At 51.2% G+C, this 26,027-nt stretch overlaps 1 protein-coding gene across 7 annotated transcripts; it reads right to left on the bottom strand.

Moving 5' to 3' along the window:
- Positions 1-836: 836 nt before the first annotated feature.
- Positions 837-24,234, bottom strand: Septin3 (septin 3). 7 transcript variants are annotated; one of them, XM_050165559.1, is made up of 11 exons: positions 22,848-24,234; positions 15,281-15,472; positions 12,775-12,903; positions 12,240-12,321; positions 11,835-11,972; positions 9,943-10,060; positions 9,190-9,285; positions 6,576-6,675; positions 4,994-5,045; positions 4,610-4,703; positions 837-2,118 (listed from the first exon to the last, which is right to left on the bottom strand). In XM_050165559.1, the coding sequence occupies exons 1-11, from the start codon at positions 24,232-24,234 to the stop codon at positions 2,053-2,055; spliced, it is 2,454 nt and encodes an 817-aa protein (XP_050021516.1). In that variant the 3' UTR covers positions 837-2,052. The 7 variants fall into 7 exon arrangements, with proteins under 7 accessions (XP_050021516.1, XP_050021521.1, XP_050021522.1 ...); XM_050165564.1 differs by lacking the exon at positions 22,848-24,234 and adding an exon at positions 19,794-20,004; XM_050165565.1 differs by lacking the exon at positions 22,848-24,234 and adding an exon at positions 19,794-20,004 and having other exon boundaries at positions 6,576-6,672.
- Between the last annotated feature and the right edge of the window lie 1,793 nt (positions 24,235-26,027).

Here is a 26,027-nt window from a genome sequence, read left to right as displayed (position 1 = left end):
CCAGCTGCCATGTTCCCTTTGAATCGTGTGTGTCTGTGTGTGTGTGTGTGTGCGTGCACACATGCACAAGAACACATGGAGGTCAGAGGACAACTTTTGGAAGTTCTCTCCTTCCACCATGTAGAATCCAGGGATCGAACTCAGGTTAGCAGCCTTGGCAGAAAGTGTTCTTCCCAGCTGAGCCATCTCACTGGCCCCTTTATAGTTTGCACACTTTTTTTTTTTTTTTTTTGGTTTTTCAAGACAGGGTTTCTCTGTAGCTTTGGAGCCTGTCCTGGAACTCCCTTTGTAGACCAGGCTGGTCTCAAACTCACAGAGATCCGCCTGCCTCTGCCTCCCGAGTGCTGGGATTAAAGGCGTGCGCCACCAACGCCCGGCTTCCCTTTGTAGTTTGGATATGTTCATGGTAAAATTGTTTTCTAGGCAAGGCTAGGCTTTCATCGGTCCTTATGCCTACAGGGTGTAAAAAGAGGGATATTAAGAATTAAGTAAATGGAACTAAATACTTTTTGGGAAAACACAGGACTTGTAAGATCAAGTACAGATCTCCCACTCATCACTGGGGTTACGAAGTTCCAGGAAGTGGCTGGGATATGACCTCATGTCACCTGAAAATGAATAGACTGCACATGTTCCATCTCGTAATATCCGTGACTGCTTCTTGTCAAGAGGGTCCCTAGCTCACACACGGGCAAGATGTCACCCGTGGCTGATTTGATCGAGGAGGAAAGAACACAGCACAAAGACCAGGCCGTTATTGTTCAAACAGCAATGTTTAGTTGTACAACAGAGGCTAGCAACATTTATATGACCAGTCTGAATGTCTGTTGGCTTGTTTTCAATTGGGAAATTCAACTGGAATATCACCAAAACATTGGTTGGGACTAATAACATTTTAAAAATGGGTCGTTCCTGCATCCCCTAGGCTTGGGCCTCTTGTTCCATCAGGACTTGTAGATGAATGGCCCACAAGTCACCAGCCTTTGAGCAAGTTGTATCCAGGTGGAGATGGCAGGGGAGGTGGCCAAGGGAGGATTTCTAGAAAGACACAGTGAGTGGGGCAGGGGCGGCCGACATTCGCAAACATTCATGCATCTGTTGGGGGCTTTGCCCTCCGTCGAGAATTTTCCATTAGCCCACAGTGACCTGTGGTCAGACTAATGCACTGCTCACATTAACAGGGTGGGAGACGGGCGCTGGAATGCTCGGGGTAGGTGGGAAGAGATCCCTCTTATTGCTAAATGTACAAAAGGGTGCTATTTTCCCGCCTAGCGTGTATAGCTTGTGGGTTTGGGGGGGGGGGTTCATGTGTGTGTTTGATTCACTTTTTCCCCCTTGTTGTTGTTTGGGGAATAGGAAGTCAAACCCAGCAACGTCTTTTCAGGAAAACCACTTCCCAAATGGCCACATTTGGGGGGGTGTAAAGAGGTTGTTTACACACACACACACACACACACACACACACGCACACACACATATACACACACTGGGCCAGACACCAGTGGTGATTTAAGTGAGGCTAGCCCTCTTGCTCCCCAGTCTCTGTAATGAATCACCCTTATACCTTTAAGCAATGAAGGAGACACCCTTGTCCCACGTAGGGGCTCACACAGCTGACCTCAATGACTGACAAGCAGAAAAAAATCGCTTTCTTGACCGTTTAAGGGAGCCAAGAAGAGTACTCATGCAGATGAATGGCTAGGGAGCAATGCCGGTTCCCTTGGAGATGGTTACAAGTCGCTGGAATGGGCTTGCAAGGGCAGGAGAAGCTCTCGGTGAGTTCCTTCTCTCTACACATGGGCTGGGGCTGCTGACAGACGATGGAGCAGGGCAATGCTGGCTGGCAGGAACTCCGTTCCAGTAGGAGGAGAGGGGTCGTTTGGCTAAATGGAGGAAGCTACTGGTCCTAAAGAGGCAGCCGGCCCCTCCCACCTGCTGAGGGCTGAGAGGGGTTGTAGTGGCGGGCTGGACAAGCACAGCATTAAAGGGGGCTTGGCCCTGCAGCAAGAGCAGCTGGAAGGAATGAGGGAGAAGCAGCGCTTGAAATGGCCTTCATTCAGCAGTGGGACAGGGGGTAGCTGGCACAGGTGGAAGGGCAGTGCCCAGGAGGCCTTCTCCCTGCAAGGGGAGTTGAGAACGGTTGAGGGTGTGGAGACCAGCAGTTTGCAGCAAGCACATCAAAACAGCTTCTCCAGGGAGAGTGAAACCATCCATAGCTTAACGAGGGGTCAGGCACCATTCTGCTACTTAGCCTATCCAACTATCCAGTGTCCACCCTCCTGATCCCTGCTGGCCCTAGGTGACCTCGCTGGAGTAGCCACGGTGCTCCAGAACACTGCTCCCGCTCTAGCTGACAGGTGCCGACTGTGGAGTAACTTACGGGAAAATGAGATGAGGAATGAGGGCTAGGCAGGTAGAGCTAAGGAAAGGCTAAGACCATAGGACTGGGGTCACATGATCCGATCATTCCCTCCTCCTTCACTTGGTCCACTGAATCATGGGATCCATCTCTTTTGTTTCTCCTAGCGCCTGAGTGATAAAGGACTGCGACTCTAAACGGTGGCATTCAGTGGCTGGACCAGGAGATTGGATAGCGCATAAGAGCAGTGGTAAACAGAATCCCTAGTCTCTTCCCTTTCCCAAGGCTAAGCTGTTTTCCTTAAAGCAGCCTTAGAAACCACGGGAAGAAGAACTTGTTGTGTGCAAGGAGCAGTGGACATGTGCCTAACTACAGGGCTCCGGAAAAAGGCAAGAGAAGGCTAAATGTATGGTTGTGGATGTTCCTGGGAGTATCTAGAGGATCGGAAGATGGGGAAACTGGGTCAGGGAGAGAGGGGAGAAGCAGAGGAAGACAGACAAATGAGAACAGAGTGAGTGAGTGAGGTTTACATGAGGCGAAGCCACAGAAAAGCCAGCTTAACATAGAAGGATCTAGAGAAAGGGAACTGTGTCCTAGAATTTGTCTCTGAAGCCCTGGGTCCCTAAAAAAATCTATATATTGTTTCTGATGCTTCAGAATTAGTTTTAAAAAAATGTCATGTCCTCCACCCAAAAGCTGCCTCACTTGACCAGTGTTTGTGTCCTTGAACAGAACACAGAGTAGGCAGCCAAGTTCCCCCTTTTCCCTAGGCTACTCCCGAGTTCAGGGCAAATTTCAGTGCTCAGCTGCAGAAATTGGCTCCTCTCTTCCCTATAGCTCTGATTTCTCTGGCCATCTCAGTGTGTATCGTCCCATGTTATTTTTTGTTTTTCGAGACAGGGTTTCTCTGTGGCTTTGGAGCCTGTCCTGGAACTCGCTCTGTAGACCAGGCTGGTCTCAAACTCACAGAGATCCGTCTGCCTCTGCCTCCCAAGTGCTGGGATTAAAGGCGTGCACCGCCATCGCCCGACCCTATTTTTTGAATATTTATTGATTTTTATCTTATGCATATAAGAGTTTGTCTCCATGTTTGTATCTATATGCCAGGCTTGTGGAGGTTAAAAGAGGGCGTCTGATCTTCTGTAGCTGGAGTCACTCAGTGCAGTCGTGAGCTGCCAGGTAGGTACTGGGAACCGAACCTGGGTCCTCTGCAAGAGTGGAAGTTGCTCTTAAGCACAGAGGCATCTCTTCAGCCCCTAGCTGTAACCTTATTTTAGGGCGACAGAATGTCAATTTAGGAAGTAGGCTGGGCATGATTTCTAAATATGGAAATGAAGTTAAGAGATTACTCTAAAAGGAAGCGAAAGGTCAGAGACAGGCAGGAGAGATGGAGGAGGTAGGAATAAATGAAGAAAGGAGGCAAAGGAGGCGGAGCGGGAGATTGGGAAGAGGAGACAACCAGCCAGGCTGCAAACCTGGGCAAGGCGAGCATAGAAGGCAGTGGTCTGCAGCGTGGTAGTATTGTTGATGGTGGCCTTGACGTAGACCCAAGGGTGGAGCTCCATTTCCAGGCACTAATTCTGCAGGAACCGCCCCCCAGCATTCTTCCCTGTTCCCCATGACCTTTGTTTTCCTCTGTCAAGAAGTCCAGGCCACCTCAACTTACAGCGAAGGTTGTTCCAAACCCCCGCACCCCACCATGGGCTAGCTCAGCCACCTGTCCGTGAAGAACACTTGCAGCCTCAGTTTGTGGGTGGGTCAGAAGAAAGAAAGGGTTGCCTATGGCTCACCTGCTCCCAGCATTTTAAAATAAAACCTTCCCCAGACCTCTTGAGTGAGGCGCACAGCTTTTTGTTCTGGAGCACAAGAGAAAAGGAGACAGGATGGAGAGTCATGGAGAAAGCAGACTAACAAAAGACTGTCCAGAGAGGGCAATGAAATTACCGCACCCCTGAGCACACACACCCAGGCTTGCGCGCTCTCTCTCTCTCTCTCTCTCTCTCTCTCTCTCTCTCTCTCTCTCTCTCACACACACACACACACACACACACACACACACACACACACACACGACAAAATGCTCCACAAATACCAGACAGGCCTTTGGGACAGAGCTGACAGGAAAAGGTGGCTGGAGGTGGTGCCTGGGATGTGTGTGTGTTCGGAGAAGTGAGATATGTATGGCAGCTAACACAGAGAAGGGGCTCATCATGGGTTACTGCTGTGGCTTTCCTCTGTGTCCACGCTCACCGGAGGGAGGCCTCCGTTGTCATTGAGCCTCTTGGCCCTGTAAGTCTCATAATGGATGTTGTGGGTGACTTCTTTGAGGTCCTGGAGATGAGTCCTGAAGGGCACAGTGAAAAAGAGAAGGGGATGCAGTTAAGGGTTGGAAGATGAGGAAATGATCCACCTCTGAGGCTAACACAGCTCTTTGGGAGACCGGACCCAATGACTTGGCCCTACTCCTGAGGGCCAATGACATCTCTTCAACCCCTCCTTCTTTGAGGCAGGGGCTAGAACTGGGCCAGAAAGCTCTGTCAGAGAGACATGGAAACTCAGGAAGTGAATTTGGACAGATGACTCTCAATCCCAAATAATTAAAACTGCCACAAGGGGAGGGGGAGAACATCTTACCTGATGACGAAGTCTCGAAGCAGGGCAAACTCACAGTGGTTGAGGTTTTCCACTATGGATAAAACAGAAGAAAACGGGTGGCCGTTTCACTAGTGCACGGCCCAGAGGTGGGCAGCTTTAAAGAGAGCACGAGACGCCAGGCTGTGGTGGTGTACACTGTTAGTCCCAGTACTCGGGAGGCAGAGGCAGGCTGTGAGTTCAAGGCCAGCCTGGTCTACAAGAACTAGTTCCAGGACAGCTAGGGTTGTTACACAGAGAAACCCTGTCTCGAAAAACAAAGACAAACAAACAAACAACAAACTTGTGAAGGCCTAAGATGATTGAAAGAAAGGAAAACACACAGGAGCTCATAACAGAACCAGCTCTCCAAGGTCAGAAAACCCAGCCAAGAGATGTGGAGTGGCTGCTGTCTGCATACCACACACCGAGAATGGTGGGAAGAGAGGAGGATACTGCATGGCTCTGGTCTCACAATGTGTATATAGCACTTTCATCCACATTTTGTAATTTTTTTTATTTTTATATGCATTGGTGTCTGGGGGAGTTGGATCCACTGGAACTTGAGTTACAGACAGTTGTGAGCTGCCATGTGGGTGCTGAGAATTTAACCTGGGTCCTCTGGAAGAACAGTCAATGCGCTTAACTGCTGAGCCATCTCTCCAGCCCCCTCTCATCAATATTTCTAATTCAAGGTGAATAATGAGATGCTACTTTTAAAATCCTGAGGTACTGGGTGTGGTAAACATGGTGGCCCACCACTGCAATCCCAGCATTTGGGACAAGGGGCAGAGGATCATGCGTTCAGGGCCAGCCATGGACACAACAGTAAAAACCTGTCTAAAAAAAAACACTAGTTAAGGATTTAGCTCAGTGGTAAAGCACTTGTTTAGCACAGCGAGGCCCTGAGTTCTGTTACCAGAACCACTAACATTATTGACAATGAACAATCCAAGACAGTGGAGTAAATCTCAGTTTGGGAATCAAAATACCCAAATTTGGCGGTGGGTGGGGACTGTGTGACCTTTGCAAAGCAAAACACTTGTCCGAGATTCCTGTTCTGAAGACGGAAGCACCTGCTCTCCTCACAGGGCTACCATATTGAACAAAGGGTTGTTCGTCTTCTTGGTTTGGTTTTGTGTGGACTGCAGGGGATGGGACGCAGGGTCTTACACACGTGCAGCAAGCGTTCTATCACTGAGATACTCCCCAGCCCTGAATGAGACCCTTGAAGCAACTTCTTGAAAACTTCAGATTCACCATATCCCACCCAAGGTCACATCTATTCATAATAAATGCTAGGACAAAGACAATAGCGGACCCACCCTTTGGTACTTGGCCAGGTCACGTATGGAAACCTTTCTCTGGGTTTTTTCCCACCCTTGATCGTTTCCCCAGGTTCTAAATTCATTTGACAGGCCAAGCCATGGCCACCTGGTCACAAGTTAAATGGTGTCACTGCTTGCCAATAAGCTCCTTATCGGCAGCAACTGGCTGGCATCAATGTCCCAGAACAGCACTTTGGCCTCCTGATGATTAATAGCTGTTCTCTGGACAGCCACTTCTAGGCGACGGACTGAATTACCTTCAATGATCCCCCACGGGGTTTTTCTGCCGAGGACCCTCTTGCCATTCACTTGGTACTCCTTGTCACTCCCCACCACAGCGAAGGGCATGCTCTCCTGCTGGATGGGGGGGGGGGCACAAAGCAACACACATGCTCAGTCCTCTTCTGCAAACCGAATGTCCAAGGGCAGGACAGCCTTTCACAACTTACTCTGTTGCTCATTCAGTGATGCTCCTGGGGGCAAGAGCAAGACTCCGCCCCTTGAAAAGGCTGAGCTGGGATGGGTCCTGACTACACTGTCGTCTGGCGGGTTAGCCTCAGTAAGTTGGCTCTCCTTCCACTAGAGAGCCCTTTGTATAGTTCATTGTGCTTGAGCACACATTTTCCTTTGATTTGGAACAGCTCTGTGAGCTAGCTGAGACTGACTCTTACAAACGGCACCTCCCCCCGCCCCGCAGGCGCCAGCCAGACTCAAGCTGTGTTCTGTGGCTCCCATGGAACCTCCTGGCAGATACCCAGGTACCAAACTCTCAGGGCTCTAGGCTGCTCTGCTCTATCGGGGCAAGCACCCGAATGTACCTGCCTGGTGTGTGTTTGTTATTGTCGTCAAAAAAAAAAAAAAAAAAAAGAGCCACGTGTTGTTTAATGGCTGGAAGACGTTCTGAGAAAAGTTCATGGGCGATTGTGCCACGGGCAAACTCATAGCCTAGATGTACACAAACCAGTAGAACAGTTACCAAGTCACCAGATGATATGATTGCAGGGAAGCCCTGTCTCATGTGGCCCAGCCCTTCACTGACCAAAAGCCCTTTATGCAGCTCATGAATACCACATATAAACTGAAGACCTAGGTGTGGAGCTGTTTCCAGAACTGCACAACTGTGCAGAAAGATGACATCAGTGAATTGTTTTGGCATCAAGAATGGTCTTTGGGCTGAGAGTGTAGGTCAGTGATCGAGTGCTTGCCTAGCCTACCCAAGGTCCTAGGTTTGATCTGCAGCCCTGCACAGAGTGTGGTGTGTGTGCATGTGTGTGTGTAGTAAAGCAGAATGATGGTGCAATCCCCAGCACCACAAAGATATAAAGGCTGATGGATGTGACACATATTTTAACATTTCAGCTTCCTAAACTGTTCCTATGTAGACATTTAAGATTTATAGACGTCATTTTTAAGGTGATTATCTGAGGCTGGTGAGGTGGCTCAATGGATAAAGACACTTGCCACCAAATCTAACCTGTTAGAGCCACAGCAGAAGAAGAAAATTAGCCCCTGAAAGTTATCCTCTGACCTCCACACATGCCACGGGGACTCCCACTCCCTCACCACCCCAGTCAGTAAATTAATGTCACTAAAAAGTCTTTTTTTAAAATGCCAGGTAGTGTTGGCACATGCCTTTAATCCCAGCACTCGGGAGGCAGAGGCAGGCAGATCTTGGAAGTCAACCTGGTCTACAAAGAGAGTTCCAGGACAGCCAGGGCTGTGACACAGAGAAACCCTGTCTCAAAATAACAGAAGCAAAACAACCAAAAAGGGGGAGCTTTTTTTAGTAATGACCTTAATTCAATTGTCTTTTTCAACCGAGTATCTGTCCAACTATAAGGGATAAAAGGCTTCCGCTACACTGTTCAACTTTCTAGAAGAGTCCAGAAGGGTCTCAAAACCCAAGTCGTGAATGGAGATTTGTCACAGATTAGGTTGGGTTGGAAGTGGGCTAGGTTTGTAATGCAGAATCACAGAATTGTAGGGCAAGACCTAGGAAGTCATACAGCTGATGGTCTCCAAACCTAGTTTCCTGGTGAGGCCAGAGCCACAGAAGGTATCTTAGCACCTGCTGGGGCAGCAGAGCTCTGTGCCCACAACGACTCAGCCAAAGCAGTTCTGTTCTAGTGGTTTGTATGCTAGAGTTCTAAAGTTTTTTGTTTAAAATTTTTTTTTCTACTTTAGTTATAAACTGGCCCATTAGCTCAGGCTTTTTATTAATTCTTATAACTTGCATTAGCCCATTATTCGTGTTTAAAATTTTTAATTACATATAGTGTGTGTGTGTATACACATGCACATGCATGCATGCATGTTTTATTTCAAGTGTCTACTGAGATCCGGGAGCAACTTTTGGGAGTCAGTTCTTTCCTTCCGCCACAGGGATCCTAGGGATCCAACTCATCAGGCAGTCAGCTTGACAGTAAGCACCTTTACGTGCTGAGTGATCTCATTGTTTTTTATGTAGTTCTTCCAGGGAGAGAGAAAGCCTATAAACCACTCACCTAGTCTAGCCTCTGTATTTTATAGAGTGAGAAATGAGGTATACTTTGCCTAGAGCATAGCTTCCCCTTGGTACTTGCCCAATGCTTTCCCTGCCTGGTGCCCCATCACCTGACACAGAGGTTTTGCCAGATCCTGGGAAGGAAAGGGAAGCTTTCAGATCATTTGGTGATGGACGAGACTGTACAGGAAGCCCTGCTTGTGGGTTCACAGTCCTAGTGAGGGTCACCGTCTTCCCCGCTTCCTGAGGTCTGGGTTAGATGGCCTGACATGGAGACATGGTAGGGAAAGCAGGAGAAGGGCCCTGAAGGCACACCCAGAGGCACTGGGCCGGGAATCTGTGTCACGCAGAGGGCCCCACACACCTACCCTGATTTTGTCATTCTCTGTCTTGTCCTCCAAGTCCTCATCAAACTCTTTCTGAGGGTAGAACTCAATGCCGTTTACTTCAAGCTCTTTGCGAACCTAGAGGAGCAAGGCAGTACAGCACTGATGATCCCCAGGCCCTAGGTCACAGAAAGATCCCAAGAAAAGACACAGCCCAGCCTGAGAGGAAAGAGGAGGAGGGAACGCAGGCTCAGGCCCCTGGGGTTTCAGACAGACAGCACAGCTGTGTCCAGATGCCACAGGCCATGCTCATGACCTTGTCCTTCATGCTCTGCTCTCCTTTGCAAGGGAAGTAAAGTCCACCTCCCAGGCTCTCTGTTAGCCCTCTTTCAAGACCAGCTTAAGTCTCTTCCTCCAGGACTTATTCAGTGCTTTTGTTGGTTTCTTGTTCTTTTCATCCCATGAGTACTAGCATATTACTGTTGGTTACTGGTGAGTGTAGTCTTTCAAGTAACTTAACACTGGAGCAGTGAGATCTCCGCTTCTCCGTGATGAGTGTACCTGGGAGCCTTTGTGAGGAAGAGGAAGCCTGGAACTGCATGGATGTACCTTTGGTCCAGGAACTTCCAGCCCTTGCCTCCTGGATAGTTAAGTGGGAGGGAGCTAGGGTAGAGTAGCAGTGGACGCCATGGCAGGAAGGGAACGGTTCAGACCCAGACCAGAGGAGGGGAACGGCTCAGACTCAGAGGAGGAGAAGGAACCCCTAGACAAGAAAAGGGCAAAGCGGCTCCTCACCCTCTGCTTGAATTCAGACTTCTCCTCCAGGGTCATGGTGTCAGCCTTGGCAATGACCGGGATGATGTTCACCACTTTGCTGAGGTGTTTCATGAACTCAAGATCAAGTGGTCGTAAGCTGAGGCCCAGAGAAGACAGGAATGTCAGAGCCACCAACCCTTCCCGACTCAGTCCCTGCTCTCTCCACACCATCCGTGGGAGAGGACTGGTCTGGGAACCTAGCTGAGGCCATGCAATTGCAGCCTCTCCTCTTGCACATGTCCACCGCTTCGGCGCCCGCTGCATGTCTGCAGCTCCATCCTCAGCCCATCACAATCAAGCTCCCCCTCTCCTTCCTCAGTTTCTATGTAAAGCATGGCTCTCCTTGAACCCCCTCAAATCATTCCATGACATCTTTTCCGACCAAACAATTTCTTTCTTTGGGGGACATACATGGATGGCCCTTGCCAACTGAACTCTTGTCAATGGGCTCATTTCAGCCCCCAGCTTCCATCCCACAGAGCCAGGCTCTGGAGCCCCAGCCTAGTTTGCAGTCCAGGGAATCCATTAAGTCAGACTGTCTTACAGGTCCCACCAACTGTGGATCAAGGTCTAGGAAAAGCTAAAGCTACCGTTTTAGCTGAGGCAGGAAAAAAAAAATCTCAAATTCAAGGCCAGCCTGAGCTACAGAGTAAGTTTAAGGCAAATTTGGACAACTGAGACTCTGTCTTAAAAAATAAAAAGAGGGCTGGGCATGGTGACACATGCCAGCACTTGGGAGGCAGAGGTAGTCAGATGTCTGGGTTCAAGGCCAGCCTGGTCTACAGAGCTAGGTCTGGGACAGCCAGGGCTACACAGAGAAACCCTGCCTCAATAAGTAGAGTTAATAAATAAATATTTTTTAAAGTTAAAAAAAGAGGGCTGGAGTATAGCTCAATGGTAGTGTGCTTACCTAGCACGTTTAATTCCCTGCACTCATTCTTAAAAACAAAACCACCACCAACAAAAAAGCCCTCATTTTATTGAGATCAAGGTCTGACCCAGGGGTATTATTTCACAACCCAGCATTGGCTGGGTACCCCTGGCTCCTTCCAAATCCAGGGTCTACCTGGCTGTGTCATCCCCTCAAAAACTTTAGTTCTGACCCCGCAGAGGGGCTTAGGGAGACACACTGTCCTGTAGGAAGGTGGCTAGAAACACCACCGAGATCCCTGACTTCTGCCTGCTCCCACGTTGCTTATCATGGGACCCATCCGCCACTTTCAAATTAAGTTCCCGGCACAGCCTTCATCTCTGGATGTCTGGCTCATCCTGCGGAAATGGCCACTGTCTGGATACTTACAGCTAAGTTCCACATCTTGCCTAAATACCAGCCCCAGTCCAGTAGCCCTGATTTTCCTACTTTAACTTTCTTGCCGGGGCTGGAGAGATGGCTCAGCGGTTAAGAGCATTGCGTGCTCTTCCAAAGGACCCGAGTTCGATTCCCAGCAACCACATGGTGGCTCACAACCATCTGTAATGAGGCCTGGTGTCCTCTTCTAGCAAACAGAATATTGTATTCATAATAAATAAATATTTAAAAAAAAAAAACTTTCTTGCCACCCCCATGCCCCAAGTCTTGGCCAAAGCAAGTATCTGTTGAACAAATGAGGTGCCCTCTGCCCAAGTTCTCTCTGTTGGTAAAGCTGGGTTGTGCTGGGATACCAGTGACCAGTATGGGGGAGAGAGGGGCAGTGATGCTCACCTTTACTCTCTTTCTTATGGAAAGTCTGGGGAACCCTAAGGTCACAGGGCCATGACCTTCCAGCCACCAGGCCCTCCCCTGCTAAGTCCAAGTATAGATTCTCCAGTCCTTGGGCACAAATGACACACACTGGACCCAGGCCAGGAGTAGGAGTGGGTCTGGTACATACGAGTGTCCTGTGGGGGAGATGAAGTAAAGGCAGCAGTGGACACGGGTGTCAGGGATGCGTTTCTTCCTGGCAATGTTCACCTCTTCCTTCAGGAACTTCTCATACTGCTCATTGATGTATTTCTCAATGGGCTCCCAGCTGAGGGGCAGGGGGAAGCAAACACAGATGGACAAGACTCGGTCAGGTCCCAATCCCCTCACACCCATCTCACATTCTGTCCTCCCTTCTCTACCCAACGGCCAGCTCTGCCTCGGTCTCCCCATGGATGGTTAGCAGGGGTAGCATTCCCCCAGGAGATCCAGCCTCTTTCCCAGGAGGATGCAGGTAGGCCTCAGTGGGAATGAATCTGCATTGTGTCCTCCTAGCAGAGTATTTAGGGAAGAAACCGCAGAGGCAGACACATACCAGTTTTCATTGTTGATCTGGTCCCCGAAGCCTGGCGTGTCAATGACTGTCAGCTTCATTTTGACACCACCTTCCTCTATCACTGGAGAGAATAAAAAAAGCGTCTGACAGGTCAGTCCTATAGTTGACCCCGGAGCCCTACAGTCTGCTGGCCAGGAACACCCATACATCTGAGCAGCAGCTGGTATTAGTCAAGTCAAGGTGACAGACTTCACCTCTACTCAGTACTCTGCACTCTGTGATTCTCCCTATGCCTAGAAGACCGTGTTCTGCTTCTTCTGTGTCTACATCTAAATCCTCCCCGAGCTTTATCACCAATGTCAAGACCCACCTCCTCCAGTTCTACACACACACTCCCCCCCCCACCTCACTGTCTAGCCCTAGCTGCCTAAGGAGTCTGCGCCGACAACTATGGAGTTTAATTCCACTCCGTGGTTATCTTTCACATCTTCTTCCCCAATAAGCCCCCTTTCTCTTGCATGGCATTGGCCCCTCAGAATGATGCCCACAGAGGGCATCCTGAACTAGCTCTCACCATGCCCAATGGCTTTGATCTCTACTGTCTTAGGGATCTTCTCCTCCCGGTTCCAGCTGGAGGCCTTTCGGCTCACTTGGGACTTGAAGAGTGTGTTGACCAGCGTCGACTTGCCCAGTCCACTCTGGCCTGCAGCAAGGGAGGAGGAGACGGAGAAAGGGAGACAGGCCGCACATCTACCTCCTGAGCCGCAGAACCCTCCTGTGAGCTTACAGGGCTCCAGAGCTGTGGTCTAAGCCAAGCCCTATTTGAATGCCCCTTGGGGGTGAGCATTAGGTAGGAATGGCTGTCCATTCAATGGAGAGGAGCCTTGAGAAATGGCAGCTGGATTCCAAGTTCCTTCATGGGCCCCAGGACCACTGGGAGAAGGTACAGCTTGTGCATTTGTGTGGTATGTGTGTGATACAGTTTCCTGGTTTGGTTTGGCTTGTGGTTTTGTTCAACTTAGCTTTTCCATCTTTAATGGCGCTAAGAGTGAGAACAGAATAACTTTGCATTCAGATCCGCCTCACGGTGCATGAGCACGTCCCTGTCTGTTAATAAGATTGGTCTTTGTATCCCCTGGTGCCGGGGACTGAAAACCAAGGCATTGTGCTCGACCGTGAGGTGTTTTAGCACAGAACTAAGTTCCCGCCCTCTCTAAGCATTCTAAACCATCCCTGTGCGGCTCGTAGCAGAGCTGTCTTCCTCCCTAGCTGAGACATCACATGTGAGGCAACACAGCTACTAAATGATCTGATCTTTCGGGGCTCACATTCCAAGAACCCTGCTTTTTTTTTCTTATAAACTGCTTTTTTAAATCTTATGTTTATTGGTGGTTTTTCCTGTATGTGTATTAGTGTGAGTGTGTCAGAAGCCCTGGAACTGGATTTACAGACAGTTGTGAGCTGCCATGGTGGGTGCTGGGGATTGAACCGGGGTCCTCTGGAAGAGCAGCCAGTGCTCTTAACCACTGAGCTATCTCTCCAGCCTTCTGTCTTTACATTTATTTATTCTATATGTGTATGTATGTGTTAAATGCTCACGTTGTATGTGTGTGTGTGTGTGTGGTGCATGTTATGTGTGTATCTGTGTATATGAGATGTACTATGTTGTATGTATGTATATGTAGTGTTTTCGCTGCTTTGGGCTTACTATGTTATCCCTTTAGGCCATCGTCTCTTCACAGATGGGTAATGAAGGAGGGAACTGGCAGGGACCAGGAACGGTGACTAGAAGCAGTTCTCATCCTACCTGAGGAGCTGGCAGAAGCCGCTTAGATCATTCTGTTAAAAGGGCTCTACAGGAAAGAGCACGCAAGTCAAGAGCCTCTCTGTGTGCATGAGTAGAATGTAGATGGGAATTGGTAAAAGCTGAGCTGGAGAAGTTCCCGGCCAGGACAGAAGTCTAAATTTATCCCGAGGTTAAAAGAGTTAGGGAATTAGGATGGATGGTTCAATGAGTTCCGCACGTTGGGAAAGCCGCTGGGCAGCCAGTGGACAATGAATCGGAGAGGAAAAAAGATGGAGAACCAGGAGAGCCCATGTCACCCCAACTGGCACAGCTGTAAAGGTCCACGAACCATCTACATCTACTGCTTTTTGTTTTGTTTTGATTTTGTTGTTGTTGTTTTGGTTTTTGGTTTTTTGAGACAGGGTTTCTCTGTGCAACAGTCCTGGCTGTCCTAGAACTCACTCTGAGCAGGCTAGCTTCGAACTCACTGAGATTCGCCTGCCTCTGCCTCCCAAGTTCTGGGATCAAAGGTATGCACCGCCGCGTGGCTTGGCTACTTCTGGTTCTTAAGCTAAGACTTTGGTGCCAGACAGCCAACATCCATATCAGCTCAGCTGGTGGATTTGTAGTAAAACACCTGGATAAATCTACCCTGGCCAAGGTTCTTCTTCTGCATATCAGCACTGAGTCAGGTAGCTGCAACCACCCAGGTGAGCTGGCCTAGAGTAGCGGTGGGGGATGGGCAGAAGCTGACAGGCCCCGGAGATCTTTACATGGTTAAAGGGACAGGCTGGTTGACTGTATGGGAGAAGAGGGAGGGGGAAGGCTGTCTCACTCCGTTTCTACACCCAGTGAATGACTCTGATGAAGCAAATGTCCCTTCCCGCTACATACGGTGACTCACTGACACTACTCGGTGACTAAGACCCTGGAAAACTTTGACGCTCTAAGGTGTGAACAATGAGACCATCTTTCACCCAGTCCTCTCACAGCTCTCGGGGATGGGAAAGAGCTGACAATGCCCATGCCACAAACCTAAAACCAGCTCAGAGTGATGAGGAGGCTGCCCGTCTCTGTTCAGCTAGTGGTGAAGCCGGGCTAGCCATCCACCCCAATCTCCCATCCTCCAATCAGCCGGTTAGGAGAAAGAGACCAGACCTTTGGGATCAGCATGATGAAATCCTCCCTCCTAGAAAGAGCTCACCCTAGAGAAGCCAGGCCATTCTGGGGAAAGAAATGGGATCCTTGGCGCTGCCCACCACTAGGCCTCCAGTGACCCCATGGCTTTCCATACCAACGACCATGATGTTGAAGTCAAAACCAGTCTTCATGGTTTTCTTGCGCATCTGTTCAATGATGGTGTCGATGCCGATGTAGCCTAGCAGGTTGGAGTTGATGCTGACCGGCTTCATGGGCACCGCCGGCTTAGGCCTGGGCTCGGGTACCAGCTCTGACATAGCTGTGTCCGTCCTGGCCTCTGGGAGCCCTGAAAAGCCAAGGTGGGAGGAATAGGCAGGGTGAGCGGCAAGAGAACAAGGGTTTCGTGGAAGGCACATGGGGTCGCAGAGTTGGGACGGGAAGAGACCATAATTTCATCCAGTCTGGGTCCCATACTGTGTAGATGAAGAAAACACTGAGTCCCAGGAGGAAAGGGGGACAGGAGGCACAGGGACTTGCCCAAGAACACAAAATCTGTACCAGCACCAGGTTCTCCAGTTTGTTTATTATGTAAAGATTTATACATTTTCATCTTATGTGTATAAGTGCTTGTCTGAATGTAAGTATGTGCACCATGTGTATTCAGTGCCCACAGAGGCCAGAAGAGGACACTGGGTCATCCTGGAACTGTTTTTACAAACTGGTGTGAGCTGCCACACAGGTGCTGGCAATCAAGCCCAGGTAAGAGCAGTAAGCAGTAACAGCTGAGCTATCTTTCTAGCCCCAATCAGGTTCTCCAGTTGCTGGACACGTTCAAGCACATCACTGCCTCAAAGTACTGCATCTTTGTGTATGCAATCCAAGGGCTCCTTCACCTTAGCTCTACTGATACCTGCGTAGTTACTGTTCTGGGGCTGTCTTGTGTCTGCAGGATGGTTAATAGCATCCATAGTCTCTTCTAGTTTCCAGAAGGAGTCTCTCAGATGTGACCACCAAAAGCATCTCGACAGAGTACCAAACATTTCTTGAGGGGTAACTCCACCCCCAAAAAGAGCTCTGATCTATGAAATGTCTCAGTTATTCAGACCTGCATCTTGCCTTGCCAAGCAAGGAACAAAGAACCTTTAGGATCCCAGGTCTACTATATATCAACTGCCAACGGTCTCGGTTTCTTGATCTTTTAGAAGCAACCAGAGCTACCTTTCTTTGCAGAGTAAGCGTTACTCCACCCTCAGGGCCATGAGTCTCAAAAGCTGCTGTACAGCAGAGGGTCTCCCAACACCTCCCATGCAAAGTTTTGAGCCTGCGGAACCAGCAAAGAAGGAATGAGACCCAAACAAGGACGGTGCGTGCCTAAGAGGATACTTTCATACTAGTAAGTAGCAGAAGGGGAGGCTGAGGAAATAGCTCTCCCCAGAGAAGGACAAAGGTCCCCTTGGCATGCTCACACGCAGGTGAGATGTGGTGGGTCCCTGTCCAGCAGAGTAAGTCCTAGAAGAGATCAACTCCATCTCCCTCTCTGGAAAATGGGTGTGGGGTAAAGTGGAAAAGATCTTGGCTCTGCTATTTGTCAGCTTGTAGACTTGTGTGGGCCACTTCCCTTCTATGAGCCTGCTTCTTCCTCTGCAGAATAGTAGGGTCATGACTAAGGCTGTGGTGAGCATCACATGAGACGTGATGCTTATAAGCCCAGAATCCAGCCTCACAGACCCATGCCCTCTCGCCCTTGCCATTTTGTTTGGTTTGGTTTGGTTTTGTCCTGAGATGGGTTTCACTGTGTAGCCCCAGCTCTAGACCAGGCTGGCCCCAAACTCACAGAGATCCGCCTGCCTCTGCCTCCCAAATGCTGGGATTAAAGGCGTGCGCCACCACTGCCCAGCTACCCCTGCCCTTTTCAAGTTCAGCTTTCTGGAGCAGGATGGAAACTGAGCGCGTGAAAGCGTTTACGAAGCGGAGGTGCCCCGGTTGCTGATTTCACAAGCCTATCTTTGCCGCCATGCTTGAGAAGCTGTGCCATTTTAGAACCCCGCAGTTCATGACTACCACCCTGCCTCTCAGCCCTGTGAGGAGGGTTGATGGAGCCGCAGATGGGCAGGAGGAAGTGGGAACACGGTCTCCCTCCCCATTCCCAAGCCCAGCCAGGAATCTGCTCTTGTACCCCCGCCACCTGGTCCTTCCCCTGATACTGGCAAGATGGGAACCTTCTTTCCCGTGTCCCCCCTCAGGCACAGCTAAACCTGACAAAGCCTCAACACCTCCTCAGAGCCTGGCTCTGCTCCCTCTTGCTTCCCAGGAAGCTGTTGCCAGCCAGGTGGCTCCAGAAGGCAGCAGGATTGGCTCGGCCCTATGGCAGCTGACTCTGCACAGCCTGGGTCCGCTCCTCCACTCCACACCCAGCTCGTGTCCCCCTTCAGCACATCTGCCCTGGGAGCCAGTGCCACGTTTCTCCTCCCTGCTGTTCTCACAGCCTGGCCCTTTTGGTTTCCTGCACGCCTGCTAGGCACATTTGGTACCTCCAGGCTGTGTGGTGACATAAGCCACCTGGGAGGCGGGCAAGGGTACTTGTATATGTGGAGGGTGTAAATACGTAGAAAGCGTATGTCCTCACCGTGGCCTGCCTACTCAGCTCTCTCTCAGACCCTGAGTGAAGGACGGGGCTGCCCAGATGCCCAAACAACTCCTAGACTCTACGGCTGGCCTGATGGAAGTCCAGGACATAAGTGGCTCTCACTTTCGTTAGCATCCATGATGAGCAAGGTACAGAGCACCTCCCAGCAGGTCAGCCTCCTCCCAACCATACTCTAATCACATGCCCGTCACAGGCTAACAGCCGCCACTGATCAAGTACCACAAGTACCACAGATGCGATGCTGGTCACCGTGTCACAAGCTTTGCTGGAAGCCCAGTCTAGTAACTTCCCCTTACTGAAAGTCTTCCCATCTGATATGGATGCCCCTCTTGCTCTGCTGCCTCAGTCCCCTGTAGGTTCTAGAGTAGTTAGCATTATCAGTTCATTCCAGGTCATTCCACACGCTGCCAAGTGAAAGCCTGACTAAACCAAGTGCTACATTAAATTCCAAGGATACATTTGTATCCAAGACAAGGTCATTACCCCCCCCCGGGGGTGGGGGGTCATCATCTGTGAAGGCGCCTAACAAGTACACCAGGACTCCAGGGTACAAAGCAAATGCTGCTCTGGAGTTGGCCTCTGTGGCTCCATTCTGTGCTCCTCCCACTCCCCAGGCCCCACCAGGTCATCTTTGGATGGGCAGTTATAGAGGCATGAACCCAAGAGAGGGGAATGTACCTGCCTTCCTGGGTTACCGTGAAAGCCAAACAAAATCATGAATTTAAATGACCTGTTACCAAATGCACAGTGGTTTCCAGCCCTCTTTAAGGTAGAAGCACGCCTTATTGTGCCCTGTGCCCGGTGCACCCTGGCACATCACAGACACTCAACAATGAATGAACGGTTGGTGTGTGAATGAAAGCCCCACAAGGCAGGAGTCCCTGCAGACACCTTTCTCCTTCCTTGGATGCTGCTTCCCATCCAGAGCACCAGGACCCCACCCCCCACCAACAAATAGCCGCTGTGGGAGCCATGGTCAAGGTAGGTATGCCTATAGAGACCTCCTCCATCCTCTGCATCTGAGATTGGAGGGGGGCTTCCCAAGAGTGGGGAAAGAGTTCATAACAGTGCTCATAGCAGAATGCAGCTAGATGGCCCTGGAGGGCCCCTCCTAAGCTTTCAGCTCTCCCAGAGAGGGGTGCATCTGTCTGCAGCACCCCTGCTAGGTACCACCTGCCACATTAGTGCTCTAGGAAGAGAGACAGTCCACCTGACTCAGCTCTGGCCCCACAGGACAGCACACTCCATCCCTAAGGCAAGCAAGGATGTAGGGCTTTCTCCTACAGGAAAATTAATGGCTTTGTCTTTGTCTGGTCCAGAGACCCCACCCCTCTGTTGGAAAGGTGGCAATAGGAGAAGGGAACCTTTCTACAATGCTTACCTCCTTTTAGCTTAATGCTAGACTATCTCTTCCCTCCCAAGCTGAGGGGGGTCTTCTCCAGCTCCTTGGTAACCTGCAGCTTTTATTACCCCACCCCCACCGCAGAGCCAATTCCAGGCCATCCCAGTTCCAGCCCTGGGCAGCTCAAAGAGAGAGAGAGAAGAAAAAAAGAAAGAAAGAAACAAGTCCTTCCCCATTAAAAAAAAAAAAAGGGGGAGGGACACCCCCCACCTCGTTCTGGTCAGGAAGCCAATGAGTTCCCTTGGCGACCACCAGCTGGTGCCTGTCTCTACACTTGGTCTCTATGTGGGGGAAGGGGACTGACGGATGTGTCAGCGCACGGGTCTCTTACTGGTTGTAGGTGGTCTGGCACCCATGGCTGGAGTACATGCTATGCATGTGTGTGAGTGTCCTAGGGGACTCCAGCAGGGGCTTTCCCTAAGCATCTGAGTCTCCATACCTCCCCAAGCTTCTGTGTGTGCCTTTTCCGGAGACTCTGCCTCCAAATGGGTGCCACCTGGTATGCGTGTGTCCATGCATATGCACGTGGGGTCCTCAGCACAGCAACCCTCCCTTTGGTAGCGCTTGGGGCCGTAGCCTCCTCCCGGCCGCTGCCAGGCGCCCAAACGACAGCCCTACCTTTGGACATGAATTCTCCTTTGTCTCGGGTCCTCCGGGAGATGCTCAGGGCGCGGGGCTGCAAGGCTGAGCCGGGCGCGGGCTCCCTCTGGGCCAAGCGGCCCCCGCAGCCGGGCCTCGCCCCTCGGCGCCGTCCGCCTACCCGCCCGACCAGCCACCCGGCCGCGCCGCCCCTGCGCCCCGCGCCCACCCGGGACCTCGCCTCCGCTTGCTCGGCGCCGAGCCGCCCCTGCCCGCGCGCACCGATGCTGCCGCTGCCACCGGCACCACGTGACCCGCGCGCTTGCCGGCCCCGCCGAGGGCCCCTCCCCTTCCCGCGGCTCCCCAGCCAGCACGCAGGAGCAGGTACCGGAGTTCGGGTTGCCCAGCCCGGCAAGGTGCCTGCATTGCACGCAGTCCCTGTCTCTCCCCCTAGATCCTGTCCCAGGCCCCTTACCGGGTCCGGGACGCAGGAGATCGGTGGCAGCTGCCGGTGACCGTGCGCGTGCGTGAGTCACGCGGTGATTGGGATATTGCGCTGGCTCACCGCGGTTCTGCCCAGGCGCGGTTGCTGACAGAGCTCCGAATCAGAGAACTGGGTTCCAGGCCCTGCTTCCAGCCTGGATGCTGAACCCTATAACCTTGAACTTCCCTGACCATCCTTTACCCACCGGAAAAAATCTTTGATGCGTTGACGATGGCTTGTTGGTCAACCTTGGCAGCACAGAAGGTTTGGATGACCAAACCTTCACCTTTAAGGTTTTGAGTCTAACAGAAATCAAACAGCTGGTTCACACAGGTGCTGTGTAGTGCAAGCGAACAGGCGCCATGAAGATGACGGAAGATGAGGGATAATGGAAGGTGAGGGCCGACATGGATAGGCAAATGGTGAAGAGAAGAAAAAAAAATGAAAGGGCAACGGGGCCAGCCAAGCCCAGCGGCGGCACAGCAGTGTGCAGGTGATACCTCAGAACGCTGATTTGGGCCACAGGCAAGGAATGCCCCAGCTAAAGAGGACGGAGAGGCAGGTTGAGCAAGCAGTGGGCCTGAGGGGTGGTAATAATGAGACTCTAAAATTATGACACCAGATAGGGAGTCCCTGTGGCAGTTTTGTGGAGGACGGAAGAAGGATACAAAGCGATGACAGCTGTGGGGTGTGGTGGCACACGTCTTTAACCCCAGCACTTGGGAGGCAGAGGCGGGTGGATCTCTATGTGTTTGAGGTCAGCCTGGTCTACATAGTTAGTTCCAGGACAGCCAGGGATACATAGATATCTTGTCTCAAAGAAAAGAAAGAAAGAAAGAGAGAAAGAAAGAAAGAAAGAAAGAAAGAAAGAAAGGAAGGAAGGAAGGAAGGAAGGAAGGAAGGAAGGAAGGAAGGAAGGAAGGAAGGAAGGAGTGACAGCCGGTCAAGTACAGAGAAGATGCATAAATCAGATTTATAACAAACAGAATGGGGTGGAAAAGAAAGAAAATGAGGAGAGCAGATTAGCTGGGGATCTGATCACTGTATCAAAGATGGGTTGTGCCAGCAGCTGAGAGATGGAGCGGGGAGGGCAGCAACTGTTTCTAGAGCAGTGGTTCTCAACCTTCCGAGGGCTGCAACCCTTTAGTACAGTTCCTCGTGTCATGATGACCCTCAGCCATAAAATCGTTTCGTTGCTACTTCATGACTGTAATTTTACCACTGTTATGAATCATAAGGTAAATGTCTGATATGCAGGATATGTGATCTGTGACTCCTGTGGGGGTCATGAACCACTGTTGTAGAAGAAAAGGGCTCCCTGCCTCTAGACATGGCCTGGAGATACCCAGGTGGAGGAGCCCAGCAGACGTAGCCTTCTGCATTTCAGAAGAGAGCGGAGCTGAAGATGGAGAGCCGGGCTCACACAGCAAGAGTGAGGACTAGGCTGTGTGCTGAGAGGGATGAGAAAGGCTTTGACAAGCCCAGCTCCCTGTTCAAGCGCTGTACTGGGTACTCTCCAAGCCTTCTTCCTGTCCCAGAACCTGAGCTTTGGAAATTTGGCCAGGTCTGGTTTCCAATAGATGCACTGCCACCATTTAGCTCTGGTGTGACTTCGGGTGTGCCACAAACCTCTCCGAGACAGCCATGGGATTTCTAGCCTTTGTACTGACCTCTTTATAGATCTCTCTCTCTCTCTCTCTCTCTCTCTCTCTCTCTCTCTCTCCCCTTCAACTTTAAAAGAACTACAGCCAAGAAAGATTTCCAGGTAAGATTAGCCTTGAACTTCTTATCCTCCTTATCCTTTACCTGGCTGTACCTTTTTTTGTTTTATTTGTGGGGTTTTTTGTTTTTGTTTTTTTGAGATAGGATTTCTCTGTGTAGCTTTGGACCCTGTCCTGGAACTCACTTTGTATACCAGGCTGGCCTCAGACTCACAAAGATCCACCTGCCTCTGCCTCCCAAGTGCTGGGATTAAAGGTGTGTGCGACCACCACCCGGCTGATGTACCTTTTAAATAGCAAATCTCCTACAAAGTTATTTGTGATTTGATTTAGGTCTCCCGGAGACCTGAGGTGGGGCTTTATCTCACCACAGAAGCACTGAGATATCAGGCTACTGGTAGCTAAGTCACAGCTGACTGAAGAGTTTGCTGTGTTTTTGTGCCTTAGACTTTTTGTTGTTGTTGTTTGGTTTTGGTTGTGGTTTTTTTGAGACAGGATTTCTCTGTGTCGCCCTGGCTGTCCTGAAACTTGCTCTGTAGACCAGGCTGGCCTCAAACTTAAGACTTTCCTTTAAGCCGGCCTCACCTAATTATCCTGACTTTTCAGAGAACTAAAAAGGAAGCATAGGTCATGGTCAAGAGAGGACTCAGTCTGCTTCTCCACAGCCTAAGCTGTGAACCTTCCTCCTGGTGGCTTCCCTCGGCCTGACTTCCAGTAGCTTGGTTTGGGGGACATACTGCTTCTCTTCAGTCCCTCAACCCTCGTCCCCATTTCTGTCACCCTTTCGATTCCGACCCTAGAGTCCCCATTCTCTTTCCCAACCCATAGAGACTGTTGCATCCTTGCTCCCCTAGCAACACCACCTCCCAACCGAGTTCTTGCGCCTACCTTCGGGTTCTCTGGCCAGGTCCAGCGAGGTAGGCTCGGCGGCACTGTCTGTGGCAGCATCGGCAGCAGCACAGTCCTGGCCTGGGTCTGTGCTTCTGCCTGGCATTAGCGAATAGGTTGCAGCGTCCGCGATGGTCAGGTGATTGGCAATGTCTAGCTTGGTCTCACCAGTGACTGGGCAGACCAGCACAACTGAATCCATGGCTGTTTCCAGTCTGCTTGTGTCCAACACAGAAGAATCTGCAGTTGTGTCCAGCTTGGCTCTATTGACTCCAGCCAAAGCCATGGCTGTGTCCAACCTGCTTATGCCCAGATCAATTTGATCCGGTATTTCCAAAGCCATGGCTGAGTCCTCCGTGGTCATAACCATGACATTTTCCAGCTTGTCTGAGTCTGCAGTTACCAAATTCACAACCTGGCCTGGCTTGGTTGTCCCTGATCCAGCTAAATTCATGGCTGTGCCTAGTTTGGGTGGGCCTGTTATCACCGAATCTGTGGATTTTCCTGCCTTGGACGCTATAGGTAAGTCAACGGTCATGCCCATCTTAGGAAGTTCAGTGTCTCTGACCATTCTGGATGGGTTTGGTGTGGACATATTGATAGCCAGCTCAGGTCTGTTGATGACCATTGTGCCTAAATTTCTGGCTATATCTAATTTTGTGCCCACAGCAGACAAATTTGTAGAAGGAGAAGGAGCAGCCCTTTGGAGGTACGCTCGGGATCTGGGAATACCCCTGGGCTTGGACTTGCCTCTTCCTGGAGAGGTTCTGGTTTGGACTTGAGCCACAGAGCCCGAACTCTGAGTGTGCTGAGATTGGAATGGCAAAGTCAGATGTGAAGACACCAGGGGCTTATCCCCTGAGGGTGTCCTGTTGGCTTTGGTAAGACCTGGGTTCCCATGGCCTTCAGAGGAGGTGCTGTCCTTTGGCACTGGGGCCATGGATGGTGATCTTGAAGTGGAAGGCCTCCCTTCTCCATGGGTGAGTACCTCCTTGCCCAAATTGGACAACTCTTCCCAATGAGAAACTGGGGCATCCAGGGGCCGCGCTTGGACATTCTGGCGAATCGTTAAGGAAATAGAGCTGAGTTTCCTGGGCATAAAGCTATTGGGAGGCAGAGAGCCCAGGGGCCCTATGCTGCCCTGTTGGGACATACTCCAGGCCTTGGATCTAAGGCTTGGCTGGCTGAAAGTCGGTAGGACATTGCCTTGGGGGAAGGCGTTCAAGTGGACAGTCTTCTTGATGACAGGGATGAGGGGGGACACATCTCTGGTGAGCTTTTGGTGGGTGTGGCGCCCCAGCATGTGGCCGCGGGAGAAAGAAGATCTGGGGCCTGGAGCCCTGTGCGGCTGCATCTCTGGAGGAGGAGGTGCAAAGTCGTGGTCCATCCGGGCTGTTCAGCTTTCCCTGAGGCAATCACAAGAGAGGAAGGCAGACAAGGATGAAGTCTCAACTCTCCTCCTCCCAACCAGCAGATGGCGCTAGCAACCTGAAGGGAACTTATTTGGATGCTTGTTGAGTCCTTAGTAGAGTGTGTGTTCTCCTATATAGCCCGACCTTCCACCTGCTACTGACTGACATGCACCTCACACACCTGCCTCTTCAGCAGCCCACTGTAGGCTCGGCTGATGAGCAACTTGCCCCTGACACGAGAGAACCCAGGATGGAGTTCAGCTTTCTCTTTTCTTGGGTCTGAGTGTGGCTGTTCTCTCTGGACAGCTCTGTGGAGGTTGCATACATAGGCAGGGACCCTAGAAGAGGATTCTGCAGCAAACTAGGAAAGAACCCCTGAGCTGGACTAGCGGTGGGAGAGACATCCGGGAGAAGCCTGAGTCAGTTTGGATGTCAGCTGTGCCTGGCATTGGGCAGCTCCTAAGCCCAAACGTGAGAAAATGAGGGCTTCTGAAAACCCAGCATGGGGCTCCTGCTGTGCCTGGCAGGGTGCAGATAAGGCTGAAGGTAAACCCTGGGGGGGGGGGGACAGGACAGGCTGCAAAGCTGCTCAGGTCCTGCAGTCTGCTGTTAGGAACAACCGTTTGAAGGCAGGTTGAAAGGGAGATTGTTGGAAATTAGATTGAGAGCAGGCAATCTGTGGGGCGTGACTGAAGAAGGGCTCTGTGGACTGTGAGGTGGGGACAGGGAGTTGAGAGAGAAGGGAATACCCAGGCCGATCCTCCCACGCTGCCAGGTAGTCTGGCTAGATGAACCACACTCCCTGAGGTGGTCTCCAGGGTTCCCCGGGTGGCTGACTGGTTGACCTCTCTGAGCTGCCCAGAACTCAGCCTCTGGGACAAAGTCATTTCCCTTATTTTCAACACCACAAGCCTGCTTGGGGAACCAGGCCAATGCTGGTGGGAAGAAGTATCTGAGTGTAAGGAACTGGCGGAGGAGGGTGATGTCGTAGCCATCTCTCTGAAGTTTGGAACAGGAGACAGCAAAGGCAGGGAGCCCGGGCATCCTCATTGTGCCTTAAGTGACGTCCTCAGCCCTCATCACCAGCCATGTATTCGTATCAAGACTGTCCAGTCATTGCCCCTTCTCAATTTGGCACAGCCCTGCAGCTCTGACCTCCTTGCCCATTGCTCACACCACAGGCCCCTGGGCACACCATGGTCACACTGCCCTTGGCCACAAGCCCTAAGATCACTTTGTTCTTATGCCACCATATCCCTAGCTCCTCACTGAGCCCCATGTGCCACGAACACCTTGGTCCTATCCTTCCCAATGTGCAGGTGCGCACGCGCGCGCACACACACACACACACACACACACACACACGCACGCACACGTGCGCGCACATGCACACACCTACCTTGATCAGAAGACAGAAAAGGGGCCGGTAGTTTTCAGTCAGGGAAACTGGACCAATTGTAGACCCCACCCGCTCCTCTGCACCCAGAGCCAGCCATGTGGCCTGGCTCAGAGACCTCTTTTCCTGGGTCCTCTTAGGGGACCACAAACGGAGGGACCCAGCCCTCCCCTGCCTTTGTCCCTCTAGCTACAAGCCCAGCAGCAGGGCTGGGTGCTGGGCAGGGAAGATCTGGCTGGAGAGTGGGTGGCAGTGAATGGTTTCTCTGAGTCTCTGGAATCCCACAGAGCTATGGGAGTCAGCCAGCTGCGCTGCCCTGAACACAGGGCCACTAGGGAGGGGATGCCCTGGCGTTCCACCTATCCGTGTGTT

This window comes from Alexandromys fortis, unplaced genomic scaffold (assembly GCF_014885135.2).
Source record: "Alexandromys fortis isolate MF-2015 unplaced genomic scaffold, M_Fortis_MF-2015_v1.1 scaffold_157, whole genome shotgun sequence".
NCBI classification, from domain to species: domain Eukaryota; kingdom Metazoa; phylum Chordata; class Mammalia; order Rodentia; family Cricetidae; genus Alexandromys; species Alexandromys fortis.
This window is presented reverse-complemented; position numbering and strand designations above follow the sequence as displayed.